The following is a 17,328-nucleotide window of genomic DNA, read 5'->3' as shown; positions in this document are numbered from 1 at the left end:
AGATGAGATAGGACACTCCTCGCGACAAGGCATGCCGTACATTAACCATTCCGGATGATAGCCATTACAATTAACTCCTCCACAAGCTTAGCCGCTCTGGAAGCGACCAAACCTCAGAAGGACTGCTCAGCCAAGACTTCGCCGACCTTGATGACCAGTTCGTCCTGGCTGTTCAGCTCCGCAGGGAAGTACGCCTTCGCGCCGTTAACACCCTTCGTCCAGACGGTCTCCGCGATGCGCGCATATGCCGTTTCGTTACCGGCGACCTCCAGTGTACACACCAGACTGCGCTTCTTGTTATACATGAGCAGCGGCCCGCCCTGCTTTACCGGCCCACCCAGGTACGGTACCTGCACTTTGACGACCATCGCCTTCGGCTGGTCGGGCTCCACGTGTGGCGTGTGCACGCTGCGGTAGTGCGCGCGGGGGCGCGGGATCGCTGGAAGGTTCATGGCTTGGCGCGTGAGTTCCAAGGGAGACATGAGCGTGCCGATATCGCGGTATGTCGGCCGGACGGTCACGGACGTCACCCCGTCAAACGGCGTGCACGTCTGCTTGTGCGTCGGCCAGTCTTCTCCTGCGTACTGTAAGCACCGCAGACACCTGTGACAGATCGAAGGCGTACTCTGGCATTCCGGCGAACAGTACTTCGCTGCGTGACACTTTTTGCATATCTTGAGTGCAACATCCGCCTCCCCGCACTTCGCGCATGACTTCCCGTCGAGAGGCTTGCGCTCCCCACTCCTCTTCCTGATCCACTTCGTGATTGCCGCAGTGACCGCTGGGCCTATGTTTACGAAGATCATGCGCCCTGTCGTACCGTCTGCGCTCGGTATGTCGAGGTCTGCGCCGAACTCCATGAACAGCTCCACGAGGCGCACATCGGCCATATGGAAGCTGCACAGTAGGGGGATCTCGCCGTACCGGTTCTGGAGGTTGACGTTTGCACCAGACTCAAGGAGGATGCGGACGAGTGCAAGTGTCGGCCCATCCGTGCTCTGGGTGGCGTGATGGAGTGCGGTGAGGCCAGCTATGTCGCAGGAGTCCATGGGTACCCCGCTGGAGATGAGGAACTTCAGAGTCGCGGCGTGGTCTGCACCTGGGAAGGCCGCGGCGCCTCGTTGGCCTCCGGCGATGACGAGAGTGCAGTACCCGAACTTGTACGGCGTCTCTGTCCCTGTGAGGTCAGGAGCCTGCCCGCTCTCGACTGCCTGCCAATGTCAGGGGGAACCGACGCGTTAGAATTCGTGCATGAGCGCGGGCTAGAACATTCAGCAGCAATGGAAAGGTGGGGGGAAGACTGGCATAGAGCCCGTGTATACGGCTCCCGGAAGAGAAGAACATACGTGCGTTTGGTGACAGTAAGTCACAGAAAACACGGGAATAGTTGAGCGACAAGATGTCATGGTATGTGCAGAGGGCCCAGGGCGAGAATAAATTCAGTCGTTATCACTGGGCCGAAATATCCATTATGGGCGAGTCGCTTGAAATGGAAAGAAGAAGCGACTTTTTGGACTGCGACTACTCACCCGCTTAACCTTGGCGATCTGGCCGAAGAAACAATCGAACGCGAATTGCTTAAGCTTACTCGGGTCCTGCTTGAGAGTGCCTACACAAAATGCATTAAGGGTGACGCGTAAATGACTAACCAGAATATAAGTATCAGACCTCCTCGGTAGAGATGTCGGAACCTCTTCCCGACGTCGTCGTCCTTGATGAAACCAGTCGTCCGATTGAGGATGGCCATCATCTCCGGATGGACGTCATAGCCACCATTGCCATCCGCGCCGCGCTCATTGTCGGACGCGTCGAAGCTCAGCATGACCATTGGGTGAACAAAAGTGTGATCAGGCCAATGGTCGCAGGAGACTCAATGAGAAGAGGGCGCGTCGATCGAGGAGATGGGAGCCTCCGACAAGTCTGGCAGTGGCACGATGTGTTGTCCATCTATGGCCACCTGAATTTGACTTGTAAGCACGGTATCAGCATTAAAAATGGTCATTATTGCACTCATTATCGGACTTACATGACGTGAATAATCGCAGCAAAGTCTGCTAATAAGTCGGGCGAGGTGATTCTCGACTACCAATGACCATCCATGATTCCGTCTTTTCCCAGTGGAATATAATACGCACAATATCATTCCTACTGCATTCAGCCTCCGGCAACATACATGTCTCCTACGAGCGTCTGTTTCTGATACGTAAGTACTGCTTCAGAGGCGCCCTGTGCACAAGATGTCCCATCACATCAAAACGTACTGACATCAAACTGACATGCATACGTCGTCCAGGACGTTGGTTTCCTCTTCGCTGCTCGGCGCTGATAACAACTCTAAGCACTCAGTATCAGTAGTGACACTCACTACTGTTCATCTCGAACGTCGGAAGAGCAAGACGAACGGCTCATATGATCCCCGTATGTGTACATTGATCTTCCCGGAGTCCCGTCTCGACCTCGAGCTCATTGCATGATGCTGGACAGGACTAACTCTCATTGGCAATGCGGCATTGTTGGACCGGCGCCCATCATCAGTGCCCGCGACGGGGACGCGGGGCCGTCCGGGCACCTTCCTTGGACTGAACCTGCATGTGCGTCAGGTAAGTAGCTCCTTCGCTCCGTTGCCTCAGTGGCATCGTATTGCGATGCACTCACGGCTCTGCGGGACTTGCAGTTGCAGACTGTCCGTTTCTGTTTGAGCTTAACGCTGGAGTCTGCTGACATCGAAGATCACAGGTGTTGGTATCAATTGAGCGATCACCATGCTCCGCCTTTCGCTGCGTCTGCTCCCGGCGCCGCCGACTGCTGCCTGGATAGTCCTGGCCATAAGTGTCGCCTTCAACGCCATCACCTGGACCAGAGTCGCGAAGAAGGGCGCAGTGGAGTGGAAAGGATACAGTGCGTCCGATAACCAGCGATGCTGATACAGTCTCTGACTTGACTCCGCGATCCCGTGAAAGGCTACGTCGGGGATGACTATCCGAGGGAGCTCCCTGTGCAACTGGACTTCGTCGGCATGACATTCGAGAATTCGGAACACTACAGGGCCACGGGGGACCTTGATACATGGACAGAATGGCAAACCCTCACTCATATGTTCCCTCAAGGTCACGCGAGCGTGCGTCTCGGTCCCGAAGGTGCGTCGAAAATGCAGTACCAGCATGACATTTCCGTCTGACCGTTGATTCTCTATTCAGGGCGCGAGTTTAACGTGTCGATGTTCACACAACTGGAGTGCATCGAGACGCTCCGACAAGCGTTGATCTACGGACCGAACGCACGTAGTGGCATATGCCTCAACTACCTTCGCCAGGCCGTACTCTGCGCCTCTGACATCACCATCGATGCTATGGATACCAAGGATGACGACGGTAATCTCATCGGCACGGATGGCGTGGGGTCGACGCACGTCTGCAGGGACTGGTCGCGTGTTTACGAGTACGTGACCGAGAATCAGAAGGAGTCACACTGGGCGTTGCCTACGACTACGATGTAAATGGGTGTGTACGTTTACTATTGATGTCTAGGCTATCGCGTGTCTCTAACGCAGCACCACTACTTTCAATACTATCTCTGTCCCGCTTCGTTTCGATGGCTCACATCCCTATTGCGCAAGAACTCGGACTCAACGGGACGCCTGGAAGCACGACACTCCACCCGACACCCACGGGCCCGCACCGCCAAACACATATGTATTCAGAAGCTGGACGATCTCTATCGGAGACAATCAATTTTATTCAGTGCATATCAGACCTCGGAATAATGCACCCTCACTTCTGTTATATATGGGGCTGACCTCCAGTCGTCTTGGGCTATGCCTCGCGCGTTCCACGGTCCAAACATGTTTAGGAGAAAGAGGGAGAGCGCTCGGGCGATCTCGTCTACTTCAGACTTACTGCGTGTCGTTGGGTGGTAATTGACCATCATCATGACCTTGACCCGTTCCAACCGGTCGAAGTACGGTTGCTGCAAGACGGCATGCAGGTCCTTTAGGTCGATTCCACTCCTGATGACGCGCAGCTCGTCCTGCGCGTTACTTTGGAGATTGAAGGAGGACCAGATCGTCAGGTCTTCGAGCTGATAACTCCGTATTGAGGCCAGGACGCGGCAAATCTCGTACACCGCCTGCGGCCAGTTGTGGAGAGGCTGGCCCTCGGGATCCGAGAGAAGTTGGATGCGTGGTCGGTCGTAATGCCTATGCGAACCCCAGTAAGTGACACAGCCCTGTCGTCCTGGAAAGGGTGCGCCTGCGATTCACATATACTCATCAGTGCGTTTAGAAGCACACTGCAGCACAATTGAGTGAGTTCTTCGCAGTCGGCCGGAAAGGCCTCGGTTCAAGAACGGAGTGGGGAAGCGCAGATAGGTCCAGGATAGGTCGAATGGGATGGGGTTGCACAAAGGATGTTTGTAGTCACCGGATTCGCGGCGTACGACACATATTACGGTCTAGCAGTGAGTAACTTTTCGATACCTCTCGTGAGTTTTGTGACAAGATAGAGGATGTATAAATGATGCAGACAGCTTCGAGTGAGAGGACGGCGTGGCTCCTTCGCTCGCAAGCCACTACATCATTCGGGTATAAGCACTCGTGTAAGGGCTGAGCCCTTTCCGTACAAGACGTAAACCTATCTTGTTACAATGAAGCCAAGAAAACTTTGATACCAGAAGGGAACTACATTGCGGTGCAAGCACGATGAAGATATGATACAAATAAACTCATGAGTTACGGGTACTGAGCACTGAGTAGATGGACGATAGCATATGCGTGTGCGCGAAAACATTGTCCAGATATAGAATAGATGCGGGATAGACCAGAGCTCTAGGCATTTTGTGCCGGCGCATGCGCCGCCGACATATCAGACAGACCGGCAGCGGGCATCGGTGCGAACACGGGTACGCCACCGTGAGCAAGACTTAGCGCACCAGGCCGAGCGTGAACATCGTGCCCGCCCATGCCCTGGGCTGTCGATTCGGGGGAGTTGAACAACACGTTCCGGTAGGACGGCGCGGACAGTGAGTGGGATGACCAGAACGCGTCGTACGTGAGGGTCTGGTTGGCAGGCGCGGGTGCGTGCGAAGGTGGAGCAGCCGGTGCAATCGGGCGGAAGGTATCAGGTTGCGTGTGCCGTGATTGAGGTGAGGGATGGTGCTGCGGAGGTGTCTGAAGTTGCGTGTGAGACGGTGGGGGCAGGGATTGGGCGAAGTCCTGTTGTAGCTGCGAGGGCGGCGGGGCGGGCGGCGGTTGCGGTGTGTGATAGTGGAACTCGTACTGAAATGCTTGCGTTTGGGCAGCGTAGAACGGGTCATGCCCCTGCTGACCTGGATGGTAGAAGCTGGGTTCGCTCATGCTGAAGGGTACATTGGCATGTTGCAAGTGCGCGGGCATCATCCCGTTCGAATGTGGAACGAGGGTGGCATCTGTCATCGGTATTGATGATGGCGGGACCGGCCCTTCAATGTTCAGTTGGGACGACGTGTGTGCGGCGGTGACCGGCGGTGGCGGGCTGAACATTGAGGCCGCAGCTTGCTCGAGCGTGCCGGAGTCGGGCCCACTTTGCCCGCTGTGCGGGCGTCGAACGGAGATGGCAGGTGCGGCACTTGTCTCAGCGGGTTCTGTCGAAGGCGGTACTGCATGCACCGCGAGTTGAGATCTCATTCAAGGTTGGGGGCGGAGAACACGCACCTTCGTCCATTTCCGTGGCGACCACCCCGTCTGCGATAGCAGGCACCAGTTGAAAATGAGCTACCTCGCCCTTGTGCAGGACCTCATGTTCCGTGGCAGCATTGTGTTCGGGGCGATATTCATTCACCGGGAAAAGCATGTTTGGTGTATAGCGGGCGCCATTCGAGCCACTCGTCCGTCGTCCGCCCAAGTTGGGCGTCGCAGGAGGGCGGTTCTTGTGTGTATGACGGAAGTACAGGTTTTCAACCTCATTGAGCGTTTGCCTTTGCTAACGGAGGTTACCCCATATGAGGCGTTGGTGCCGTGGCTGAGATGATGTGCTCACCCATCCATGCTCGACCTTCAATTTGGCATACTGCAACCGCAACCGCAGTTGTCCGACAAGCTACGTATATCGAGGGACAACAGCGCATAGTGCCGGTGAGGGATGATTTGCAGCAAAGCGAGGTCATACAAGAATGCACGGTTTGAAGTTTCACGTTCGGGTTAGCCAGTGGCAATTGAAGTCAAGCGAGCGTACGGACATAGTTTGCCTTTGCTCGTTCAGGAGTGACCTTGCGCCGTTTATGGTCTATATGGAAGACAGCAGTCTGTGGTGGAGGTGGAAGCTCTGTCATCGCGACCGCCAGAGTTCGCCCGGTAAAGGGTGTCGCTCGCGGACTCGGCGAGCCCAGAAGTCAATCGCCACCACCAATATGATGGCTTTGCAGGGAAAATGTACTAACGGCCCAATGGTCTAGTCGTATGATTCGTGCTTTGGGTCACGTGAAGTTCCATTCGCGAGAAATTTCAAATTGGAAAGTCACGTCTGTACGCGCTCATGTGACGTCACCATTCACTCGCGTTCTCCTTTCTTGGCTTTCCGCTGCTACCTCGTCTCTACTTTGAATCTTGTACCGGCGAACCAGTTTGGCGGACGTCCGTCAAGCTCGACGGACGACGCCATCTTGACATTCGCGCACGATGTGGAAGCGGCACATAACCATGACAAGGTTACGTCCGCATTGACGTTTGACATCAAAGGATTCTTTGATTTCGTCAACCACGGCAGGCTTCTCAACGTCATGCGAGAGAAACGCATCCCGCTACAGCCAGTCAAGTGGACAGCCTCGTTCCTGTCGGAACGAGAAGCAGCCATATGCCTTGATGGCATACGAGGGGCTATGAAACCCGTCGTGAATGGCATCCCACAGGGATCACCCGTATCACCGATCCTGTCGATCATATACGCAGCAGAGATCCTCGAGATCTTCGAGCATCACGCAATGGTACACGAGGCAGCCCAGAAGGCGGGCCTAAGACTGCCAGACCAACCTTCTGCCGTCCACTTACTCATGTTCGTGGACGACGGAAAGTTATATGTCTCATCGGCATCCCTTGACACCAATGTCAGGATGCTGAAAATCGCTTACACAGTGGTAGAAGAATGGCTCACCGGAGTTGGACTCTCACCTGATCTTGTGAAACGAGAACTCATGCATTACTCGAAGAAGCACCGTGTCAATGGCAATTCCCCATCCATCACCCTACCTGGCCCTGACGGCATGGTAGCAGTGGTGCATGCGGAACATGCCATCAAATGGCTGGGGGTGTACATGGACCGAGGGCTGACGTTTGACTTCCACGTCAAACAGATGGCCGGGCGAGCAGAAAAGACTGTAAATGGTCTTAGTATGCTGGCTAACACGGTACGAGGCTTGTCCCAGACGCACCTACGAACACTATACACCGCTTGTGTACGCCCAATCATGACGTATGCAAGCGCGGCATGGTGGACGGGAAGAAAGAAGCACGTAGACTGGCTTGAGAAAGTCCAGCACAGAGCGCTACGACTCATCTGTGCAGCGTTCCGAACCACCCCCATTGTTACGCGACGGGTAGGAGCGGGACAATGATGAAGGCGATAGCCAATACGAGAACAAACTTCTACTGAAGACGCTGCCTTTAACAAGGGCTTACTCTCGTCTAGAGTCTGGATCCGTCGGGGCGTTCGAGAGGACTAGCTGTGCTGGCTTCCTCAAAGGCTCCTGGTCGGTCGGGCCTATCCGAGCTTGGTCGTCACCTGCCGCTAGGGCGTAGGGGAAGTGGGCAAGCGAAGGAGATAGGATTCAAGAGTTAACCAGGTCGAACGTGAAGTTCGACCGCTACTGTACAACAAGTTTAAATACAAGAGATAGTGCAATCAGCGCGGAGAGATACGTAAGCAGATCACTGGGGCAGTGTCCGGTAGCGTATGTGTTACGGACGCGGTGGAACGCATCAAGTCCGCGTACACCACTACGTACAAAATGGTATTCAAGAATCGCGACCCGCACGTCTTCTGTGCACGTACATAATTATCATTAGTATTTAGTGTTCTAACCCTCATGTAATTATCTAAGACGCGCGCTCGCGACCGACTTGCGCGCGCTTGCCTAATGGAGACACACTTCTACTTGCTCCTCAACCACTTCGTCCGTGTGCGACTAACCGCGCCGTCCGAACCGGGAGCTCCTTCCAAGGTCAAAGCGCGCTCCTCGCACGCTGACCGACTGCGTGTGCTACTCACCGTGCAACGGAGCAGCCCCTCGCCAGCTCCTTAAGTCGAGCTCCTCGCCGGCTTAGCGCGTCGCGCTCCTCGCCGACTCGCCTCCCGGGCTCCTCGCCTCGGGCACGACTCTCTCGTCGGCTCCTCGCCGACGCACGACTAACACGACTCACTAGGCTCCTCGCCTATCACGTATCACGACCACCTCTGGCGCCTCGCCAGCTCACGACTTATAAGACCCGACCGCAGGGCGGTCACCAACGCTCGAGGCTGCCAGGTAGCCCGTTCCCCTCTAGCGAGTTGACGATACTACCGTCTCTCACATTGGTGGACACTCAGGGGAGCGGTCCACTACCTGGCACCTTCCTCTAACAACGGTATGGCTGGGCGGGCTCCGGGAGTTGGTACTTCCTTCCTCGGAGACGCATCTCGACCCTCGCGTCCGCCTTCAGCAGTTCCGTCAGGCTCCACGACGCCATTCACGCACATGTCGGCCTACGTGGAGGACACCGAGGACGCGGGTAATCCCAACCCGTCTCTCAGGACAAGTAAGTCTTCCAACTTCTCCACCCCCTCCTCAAGGATGAGCGATCCCGGTCGGTCCTCCCCCGCGACTGCTCCAGTTGTCCTGCGGGACTCGTCACCGCTCATCCCGGCTCCGGGCGATCTCCCTCCTCGTGTCAATCTTGGCCCTGTATCCCTCCACGATGTGAGAGGTACCTCGCTCGTGGAATCTCCTCGGCCCCGCCCCGCAGACACTAGCTCTCAGACCGCGTTGCCGTCGAAGTGGAATTTTCATCATTCACCGTCGGCGACGTCCGCTTTGCCTTCTGAGCCCCGAACCAACCTGTTCTTTCCTTCGTTTGCGAGCGAAGTCGCTCCTCTCGATTACAACGCGCCTCCTTTCGCCGCATCCACCCCTTGGCGTCCCAGCGCCCCGCCCCCTCTGCCCGAGGTGGGTCCTACACCCCTCTCGGCGGCGGAAGTTAGGAAGGCCGCCAAAGAAGCTGTCGACAAATCCCATCTCAAGGACTTGTTGGATGAATCAGGTCACTTCTACGTGCACCTGCGCAAGCCCGCCGAAGCTGAAGCTCTCTTCAACGACCTCAATGCACCCGACGCGATGGGCAAATTTGGCACGCTGTTCGAAGAAGCGAACGCGTTTGTCGGAGACGACCTCGCTAATTCTGACGTCCGCAACACGGCCGAAGTGGAGGACAAAGAGTCACGGTTCCACTTGACCGCTAGAGCGATGAGGCGGGTCGACTATGTCGTCGAAGGCTTGGAGACCTTGGTCGCCTCCATGCTAAAGTTGGAAGGGGGTTCCCGTCGGTGGAAAGCCGACCACGCCGACTCCTTGCTCGAAGCTCTTCAAGGATCCGCGTCGAGAGGTCTACTCTCCGACGCGTTCCGAGTCCTCCAGTACCGAGCGGCCAAAGCCCTTACCTTGATTCATCAACGACGCGCCCTCCATCTTGGGCAACTCTACCCGAGCTCAATCAGGTCGACGGACTCGGATTTCAGTTTGCACGTCAAGGACTCGAACTCCAAAAGGGTCGTAATCGATAAATGGCTGCAACACCCCGACGTCTTTCATAACCTGACGCCTGAATATCAGGCTGTAGTACTCCGTCGACTGGGCAAGACTAAGGGACTCGATCCCGACCTGGCGAATAAGCAAGTACCTCCTGAACTCCGATTTCGAGTACTCCCGGCTTCCTTGCTTGTCACTCCCGTCACGCATGGGGCTTCGGTTTCCATGAATGAGAGCATGGCTCAACATTCGCGTGCTTCCTCCATGGATCGTGTCGAATTGGAACTGACTCGGCCCGTCCCGAGCGTCCCTTCCGAACCTTCTCCTCCCCTCAAGCCGGAGGAAAGTGTTCGATTGCCTCCCACGGTGGACAGTCGTCGACGGTTCACCCACCGTTCGAGTCATGCTAACCCGGATTTCACCTTGCCCTCCAACGAAGACGGAAACCGGCGGAAGGTTCAGTTCCAAGAGGACGGGGCCTCTCGTCCCCTCAATAATTCCTCTCCAGCTCCTCCAGTCGAGCGTCGAGCCTCAGCTATCGGGGCTAGGAGTCACTCTTGCGCCCTTCCGGAATCGGCAGCGGCTCAGGCTGTCCGCGACGCCGTCTTCCCTGCCGGACGTCCTGTCTCTATGTCGCTTTCTCAATTCCGGGCAGTACCTGCTCCGGTCCCTCAACACGATACCCCTCCTCATCTGGCCCAGGGCCTGCATTACGACCAAATTCGTCAATCCAAAGGCGCCTCGGGCGAAAAGGTGTTCGTTTACGAAGCTCGTCCTACCGGTTACTCGGCGCAAGGGGTTTACCAACCCCACGCACCCAGTTTTCCGAAGTCCAAAGAGCAGAACCATCGCGACGACGAGTCAATTCACAGCACCCGTTCCAGCCGAGCCGACCGTCCTGGGAAAGGTCCTCCTTTCGGCGGCCCTCCGGGCGGTCCTCCCGGGGGAGGAGACCCTCCGGGAGGCGGAGGCGGCGGAAACGGCAATGATGGACCTAACCAGAACGATCGCGACGACGGAAACGACGGCAGGAACTCGGGGGGCGACCGATATCCGGACGGATACCCTGGCGGCCCTCCAGGAGGCGGACCTCCCTACGGTGGATCCAGCTCCGCTCAAGCCTCACCGGATAATCGACCCACGATCATCATCCAACAATTGCCTGCTCTGAGAGAATCCGGAATCCGTCTGGATCAGAAAATATCGCGAGACTCTATACCCGAGTGGAATGGGAGCCGGAAGACTATTCTCATCTATCTGCACAAGATGAACAACCTCGCTCGGAAAAACGACTCGGTGGCCAGAGACCTCGGCGCCGCCGCACCTGATCGATTCACGGGTCGTGCTGAACGATGGTGGCAACTTCTCGATTACGAAACGCAGAAGCTCTACTCGTCGGGTTGGTGGAGTCTGTACGAAGGTATCAAAGTTCAGTTCTTCACCCACAAGTTCCTAGTCGCTCTGCGCACACAATACGACGGCCAACGTTTCCGTCAGCCAGGACACGAGAAGGAATTCCCCATGGATTTCGTAGATCGACGACTCCTTTACCACCGCCACATTGCGGGTACCCCGGAGCGACCAGTCGATGAGATACTGGCCGTCATGCAGAATGCCCCGCCTACCTGGTCCACCGTGCTCACGCTGGACTCGATCCTCACCATCGCGGCTCTCATTGTGACGGGTAGGCAATACTATGCCTGCCCTAGTAGATAAGATTATGAACTGTCTAGTGTAGATTAGATTAGATCGTCTGTACTTAGCCATCCGCCTTCCTTATTGGGAAGTAATCCATTCTTACACCTGAACTACCACATCGTCTGTGTGCGAACCCCGCGCCATCCGAGTACGTTCAACCCTCCTCGGCCTGCGCTCCTCGCCACGCCTAGGACCAATCCTAGACAAGGCTCCTCGCCTGCGTCCAGGACTCCCCCTCGACACGGCTCCTCGCCCCAGTCTAGGACACGCCCTCGGCCTGGCTCCTCGCCCGTCCTAGGACACACTACGCCACAGCTAGGCTCCTCGCCCAGCTACGACTACAGCGGGAGCTCCTCGCCTCGCTAACGACATCAAGACCTCACGACATTCTCCCCGGTCGCGCCGCGACCACCAAACGTCAAGTTCACGGGCAGCCCGGCCCCCCAATCAAGGGTTCCAAGCCCACGAACTCTTACATTGGTGGACACTCAGGGGACCGGTCCACTGCCCTGTGAACTCCCTCGTATATTTAGACCTTGTCTATTCTCATTCTAACTGTTCTATATTCATCCTAACCTAATGCCTTCAACGACGTGGCTCTCGCGATCCCATTGGGACGCCCTGTCACCTATTCGGCAGCTCAAGCACGCGTCGTCGTCGAAGAGCGCGCGCGCGCTCGGTGCCAGCACCCTCTCCTCGACGACCGCGCCTCGAGGCTACCCGCCACCTCCTTCCGCCACTCCCCGCGACTCGCCTGCACCCGCCGCGCCCTCTACGCCCATTCGGAGGCCCGTGGGAACCGCGCGATCGCACGAGCGCCCGAGCGCGGTGGACGCGCGGCCCTCGGCGCTCGACCGTCGCGTCGACTCTCGCGGCGACCTCCCTCCTCCTCCTCTCTCGCGTCCTCTCGCCCGCTCGACGCGCCAACCGGACTGCGAGGACGAGCGATGGCTCCGCTCTCCTCGCAGCCGACAGGCCCCGGCTCACGACGCGAGCGAAGAACGCGCGCTCGCGCGCACCCAACGCGAAGAACGCGCGCGCGCGTGCACCCAACGCGAAGACGACCGACCGTCCCGCAGCGCGACACGCAACGAGACGGCCCGCGCCCACGCGCAACGCGACGCGCCGTCGACACGCGCGGTCTCGCCGCCCCGGTACGAGCAAACGCGAATGCGCACGCACCACGAGCGCGCAGCCCAGGTCGCCGCGCAAGCCACGCCGGCACTCGACGCGGCGTACTCGACAGCGCGCAGGCTCGCCGCCCACAACGCGAACGGCCGCGACTCGGAGGGCGAGGGTACGCGACTCGCGAACGCGAGCTCGACGACAAGAGCGGGGGTAGGGGAGAGAGGGCGAGAGGGTACAACGGTGAGTAGCCAGGTCCGTCCATCCTCTGCGCTCTCCCAGCCGCCTCGTCCTCGCGTACCCCCGGCGCACCTGCTCGCGATGGATGCGCTCGCGCTCGTTACGCGCAGCGCGCTCTCTGCGGCTCCCTCCTCCCCGTTCGACGCACCATCGCCTCGGTTACCGCCCCCGCGCGCCCTCTCGCCGTGCTCGCAAGGGCGAGCGGACGTCTACGCGTACTTCGCGGCTCAAGCCCTGGTGTCCGAGCAACGCAAACAAACACGCGCCATCGCGCAACGGGACGACCCGCCCGCTCGTCCCTTCATGCTCGACGAGCCTACGTCTGAGCATCCGCCGGCCGCTCAGGCTCTCTCACCTGGCACGCGTACGCCCGTGGAATGCACTCGCGTACCTCCTGTCGAAGCGTCCTTGTCGATACGTCAACGAGACGCACTCGCGCATGTCGAGCACACCCACCGCTCTCCGGCTCCACCGCCCCTGTCCGACGCGTCTCTACGCTCGCGCCGCCCGGTAGCCGACTCGTCCCCGCGCACTCCCCTGCACCCGATTGCGAACGGCACGCAAGTCTCTGCGCACCGACCACGGTCCGACATTCGTGCGCACGCGCCCCCTCCAGCCTATTGCGAGGATGATCAACGCGCCTGCGGCCAGCGCGAGGATGCTCAACCCTCCGGTGAAGCGCTGCGCGAGACACGTGTTCCCGCGCAATACGAAGACCGGCCCGCTCGCGCCATGTCACCGCGCTCGCGCGCTCGAGCCTTGCGTGCACACGAAGAGCGCCAGCTCGACGCCGAAATATCAGCCGCGAGGGCAATCCGGGCAGCGGCCGCTGCGAAGCGTAGCCTCGCTCTCTCCCTACGCGAAGATATACGTGAGGAGCGCAATCGTACCGCGGTACGGCCGCGCGAAGACCAAGCCGCCGGTGACGCGACTCGAGAGGATGCGCGCGTGCGCTGCGCTCTCCCCCCGGTCAGCAGCGAAGTCGTGCGAACCACCCGCACATCTCGCGACTGCCCAGCCCTGGCTCAGGGAGATTGCCAAGCCCTAACAGGCACACCGCGCCAATGCGAGGTGCGGGCTCATGCCGCCTCGACGCAGGAGCTGAGTCTACGCTCGATGGAAGCCTCGCGCGCGGTGCAGCCCTGCGATTCGAACCATTCATCTGGGGAACGGCTCACTACGTGCACGAGCTCCGCGCGTTCGACCCAGTACGATGCGCCTGCCCCTTCCGAGCGCGCACAACGCTTCAAGCTCCCGCCGCACTCGCGTCCCATTGACCGCGCGACGCATCAAGCCCCGCTTCCGCAACAAATCGATGGGCCCGCTCCTGTCGAAGGTGTGCGCGAGCCTTCCTCTCCTGCACGCTCACCCTCGCCTTCGTTCAAGCGCTTCGCGGGCTCGCCGGTGCAATACCTTGCAGCCTCTCATGGGAAAACCAATCTCCCTCGCCGTTCGCCGCTAGTTGCGGGTTCTCCAACGGTGGACATTCCTGCGTCTCGCCGCTCCGCGCCTCACCCCTCGTCTCCGACGCAGCGAGAACACTGGCCAACCCCGGTGCGCACAAGTCAAACGTTCGAAGCCACCTTGCGATCTGCGCGGTCAAGCACGTCGAATCGCCCGAGTAAGGCACTACCGGCTGCGAGTACGGGCAGCCACGATGGCTCGCGCGGTAGACACTCCCCTCCCTTGCCATCGACGTCGGGTACGCTCGACGCCTGTCCGCCCTCTGCTTGTTCGCCCTCGGTCTCGACGGACAGGCGCAGCTCCCCGCCTTCCCAAGCAATCAGCCTACCCGCCGACACGGAATCCTCTGGTCTCCCTCCGCAACACGAAAACCTCGTGCGGTTCTGGAGTAGTTTCCTGCGGAAACCTCAGGCTCCAGCAAGTGTGTGATCCCACACCTTGTCTGAATCCTGGGGGGCAGCACTCCCAACACCTCTGTCTTGTCCCAGCCCACCCACCCTTAACTCCTCTCCTCTACTCTCACTACCTTTTGTCACGAGAATCCCGAGCCGAAACTCCCCGACCGGATCCTTCCGACTCGAGATTGGGGGGCAGTAGGGGGGGTAGGGGAGGATAGGACCCTAGGGCAGCTATGCCAGGGCCTAGCCGACCCTAGCCCGAGGGATGTGCAGACCCTTTGCGAGGATGATAGCTCGGGACGCTGTACAAGCAGGAGAGCACGTCCTCTGTGTAGGGAAGAGGGCAAGGCTGCCACGGGCAAGGGAGGTTAGTGGAGCATGCGGGGATCTAGCTGAGCATGCGAGGGCGTCGCCGATGGTTGCCTGTGCGTCTTGGCTGATGCGCGGCAGGGATAGATGCTCGGATGTGGTGCGTGCGGGACAGCTCAGCCTCTGCGTGGCGGAGCCGCAGTTTACTGCCGAAATTTTTTTCTTATCTCTTGTTCTTTTTTCACCCTCTATTCTACACTCACATTTACTTCTTCTATCTGCACTCATTTGTCCCCTCACCTTCACACTACACACTTCATAATGGGGGGCTCTGTGACGGGTAGGCAATACTATGCCTGCCCTAGTAGATAAGATTATGAACTGTCTAGTGTAGATTAGATTAGATCGTCTGTACTTAGCCATCCGCCTTCCTTATTGGGAAGTAATCCATTCTTACACCTGAACTACCACATCGTCTGTGTGCGAACCCCGCGCCATCCGAGTACGTTCAACCCTCCTCGGCCTGCGCTCCTCGCCACGCCTAGGACCAATCCTAGACAAGGCTCCTCGCCTGCGTCCAGGACTCCCCCTCGACACGGCTCCTCGCCCCAGTCTAGGACACGCCCTCGGCCTGGCTCCTCGCCCGTCCTAGGACACACTACGCCACAGCTAGGCTCCTCGCCCAGCTACGACTACAGCGGGAGCTCCTCGCCTCGCTAACGACATCAAGACCTCACGACATTCTCCCCGGTCGCGCCGCGACCACCAAACGTCAAGTTCACGGGCAGCCCGGCCCCCCAATCAAGGGTTCCAAGCCCACGAACTCTTACACTCATGGCGAAAGTGGCCGATAAGACAGATGAGCTTATCGCATTCGCTTCCATGGCCCCGGCGCGAACGTCTCAGTATGAGCAGTTGCTCCACCTTCCCTCCACCAAGACCGAATCGCGCTCTTCCTTTACGCCTCGGCGGGCCTATGCCGCCGACGGGCTATCAGGAGGAGTCGTTTTCGAATCCCGTGAGGACGACGAATCCGGAGATGAACAACCGTCAGCGAACGAGGAAACCGTTCCTGACGGAGAATCGGATAGCAATGCCAGGGAAGCTCTGGCTCTCGAAGCGCAACCCCGAAAGTTCCCTTCTCGGACTGCGAAGAGCTTCGCGCGTAAACCTCCAGCAGCCGGGTACAAGTTCCCTCGAAGCGATTCGGTCAAAAGCAAGAGACCGCCGCCGGGTGATTGTCGAGTCTGTGGCAGTCCTTATCATTGGGACAGGGACTGTCCGCACTGGAACGAATATGACATCGGGCGTAGGGCCCTCCTCATTGGTAACGAGTTCGACTGCAACGAAGACGAAAATCAGGAGTATGACCGTGCTTTCGTCGCTTACATCTGTAGTAGTATGAGCAATGCTAGATTGTCGAGCGCGTTGGAGGCGGACGTCTGCCGGGCTGAAGGAGAGTATATCCAAGCGTCCCTACAGATGCGAAAGCCATCGAGTGTGCTATGCGAGGACGTCGACGAACTACCGTCGCGTCCCTCGTTTGCACTACCTCACGACCACCCTCACATCCTCGAGGAAATACGGAAACCCGATTCCAACTCAGGCGTGTCCTTAGTTGATGCCTTAGCCGAGGCCCTAAGCGTGGACGGTTCTACACACTATGCCAGTACTCAGGCTCACGATCGGTTCGTCAGGACTGCAGCGGCAGTGGATGAGGGCACCATCCCTGCTGCCCAGCCTTCCTTACCTATCGCCGACCCTCTGGTCGTTCCATTAGCCAGGATCCGGGATCCTCCTCCAGGACACTCTACTGTGGGAGTAGCAGCTCTGTCATTCCAACTTCGGTTGGGTAGCCTCGCGCATCCGGCAGTCATTTGCCGCGCAGACTCTGGGGCGGACATCTCCTTAGTCTCTCAAGAGTACCTGGAATCTCTCCCAGAGGCGTCTCGACCTAAAATCAAGCAAGGGCTTAGAATGAATCTATACCAATTGACGGGAGGGTTCCGTATCTCAGGTTACGTCCAGACTCAAATCTACGTTGAGTCGGAGCAAGGCCACGTTCTGAAAATGACGGCGGAGTGCTACGTCGTACCAGGGATGACCGCACCTCTCTTACTAGGCGAGGACTTCCACGTAAATTACGAGTTGAGCGTCACCCGCAGCGTCACGGACGGTTCCGCCATGTTGAACTTCCGAGTTTTCAGTGTTCTTATCTTATCAGTTATGTACGGATATGGACTTATGTTCTGCGATGTCAGATTACATACGTTCTTTGATGGACTTTGCCTAGATTACGTCATGTGACTTTAGTCCGGATCATTCCATGATATTCCACGACATTCCT

General features: G+C 58.1%; 5 protein-coding genes across 5 annotated transcripts; 3 read left to right on the top strand and 2 right to left on the bottom strand.

The window, feature by feature from the left end:
* Positions 1–113: 113 nt before the first annotated feature.
* C8Q71DRAFT_843272 (ankyrin) lies at positions 114–1,921 on the bottom strand (the record flags this gene model as incomplete). Its single annotated transcript, XM_047926565.1, has 4 exons — positions 1,669–1,921; positions 1,530–1,609; positions 626–1,211; positions 114–577 (listed from the first exon to the last, which is right to left on the bottom strand). The coding sequence occupies exons 1-4, from the start codon at positions 1,826–1,828 to the stop codon at positions 114–116; spliced, it is 1,290 nt and encodes a 429-aa protein (XP_047773383.1). The 5' UTR covers positions 1,829–1,921.
* An 841-nt stretch (positions 1,922–2,762) lies between these two features.
* C8Q71DRAFT_799565 (uncharacterized protein) lies at positions 2,763–3,496 on the top strand (the record flags this gene model as incomplete). Its single annotated transcript, XM_047925894.1, has 3 exons — positions 2,763–2,898; positions 2,961–3,137; positions 3,198–3,496. The coding sequence occupies 3 exons, from the start codon at positions 2,763–2,765 to the stop codon at positions 3,494–3,496; spliced, it is 612 nt and encodes a 203-aa protein (XP_047773382.1).
* Positions 3,497–4,545: 1,049 nt separating this feature from the next.
* Positions 4,546–6,395, bottom strand: C8Q71DRAFT_386217 (uncharacterized protein). The gene is made up of 4 exons (XM_047918234.1): positions 6,211–6,395; positions 6,012–6,071; positions 5,687–5,954; positions 4,546–5,631 (listed from the first exon to the last, which is right to left on the bottom strand). Exons 1-4 carry the CDS (start codon positions 6,301–6,303, stop codon positions 4,823–4,825), a joined length of 1,230 nt encoding a protein of 409 aa, XP_047773381.1. The 5' UTR covers positions 6,304–6,395; the 3' UTR covers positions 4,546–4,822.
* A 2,197-nt stretch (positions 6,396–8,592) lies between these two features.
* Positions 8,593–9,976, top strand: C8Q71DRAFT_727774 (uncharacterized protein; the record flags this gene model as incomplete). Its single annotated transcript, XM_047921896.1, has 3 exons — positions 8,593–8,761; positions 8,969–9,801; positions 9,839–9,976. The coding sequence occupies 3 exons, from the start codon at positions 8,593–8,595 to the stop codon at positions 9,974–9,976; spliced, it is 1,140 nt and encodes a 379-aa protein (XP_047773380.1).
* Positions 9,977–12,024: 2,048 nt separating this feature from the next.
* On the top strand, positions 12,025–14,703 carry C8Q71DRAFT_862873 (uncharacterized protein; the record flags this gene model as incomplete). The annotated part of the gene is made up of 1 exon (XM_047928086.1): positions 12,025–14,703. One exon carries the CDS (start codon positions 12,025–12,027, stop codon positions 14,701–14,703), a length of 2,679 nt encoding a protein of 892 aa, XP_047773379.1.
* Positions 14,704–17,328: the final 2,625 nt, after the last annotated feature.

The sequence above is a fragment of the Rhodofomes roseus genome (assembly GCF_022264815.1).
Source record: "Rhodofomes roseus strain CIRM-BRFM 1785 chromosome Unknown C8Q71scaffold_34, whole genome shotgun sequence".
Lineage (NCBI taxonomy): Eukaryota > Fungi > Basidiomycota > Agaricomycetes > Polyporales > Fomitopsidaceae > Rhodofomes > Rhodofomes roseus.
Note: the sequence above shows the minus strand (reverse complement) of the source record. Positions and strands in the feature narration are given on the sequence as shown.

What these genes read in the sequence shown, in the direction of transcription:
- C8Q71DRAFT_386217 (XM_047918234.1), bottom strand. Translation starts at nt 6,303, where the DNA reads ATGACAGAGCTTCCACCTCCACCACAGACTGCTGTCTTCCATATAGAC. An exon ending in AACGAGCAAAGGCAAACTAT is followed by an intron (nt 6,072 to 6,210) that starts GTCCGTACGCTC and finishes CGATATACGTAG; the next exon opens with CTTGTCGGACAACTGCGGTT. An exon ending in CGCCACGGAAATGGACGAAG is followed by an intron (nt 5,632 to 5,686) that starts GTGCGTGTTCTC and finishes CGGTGCATGCAG; the next exon opens with TACCGCCTTCGACAGAACCC.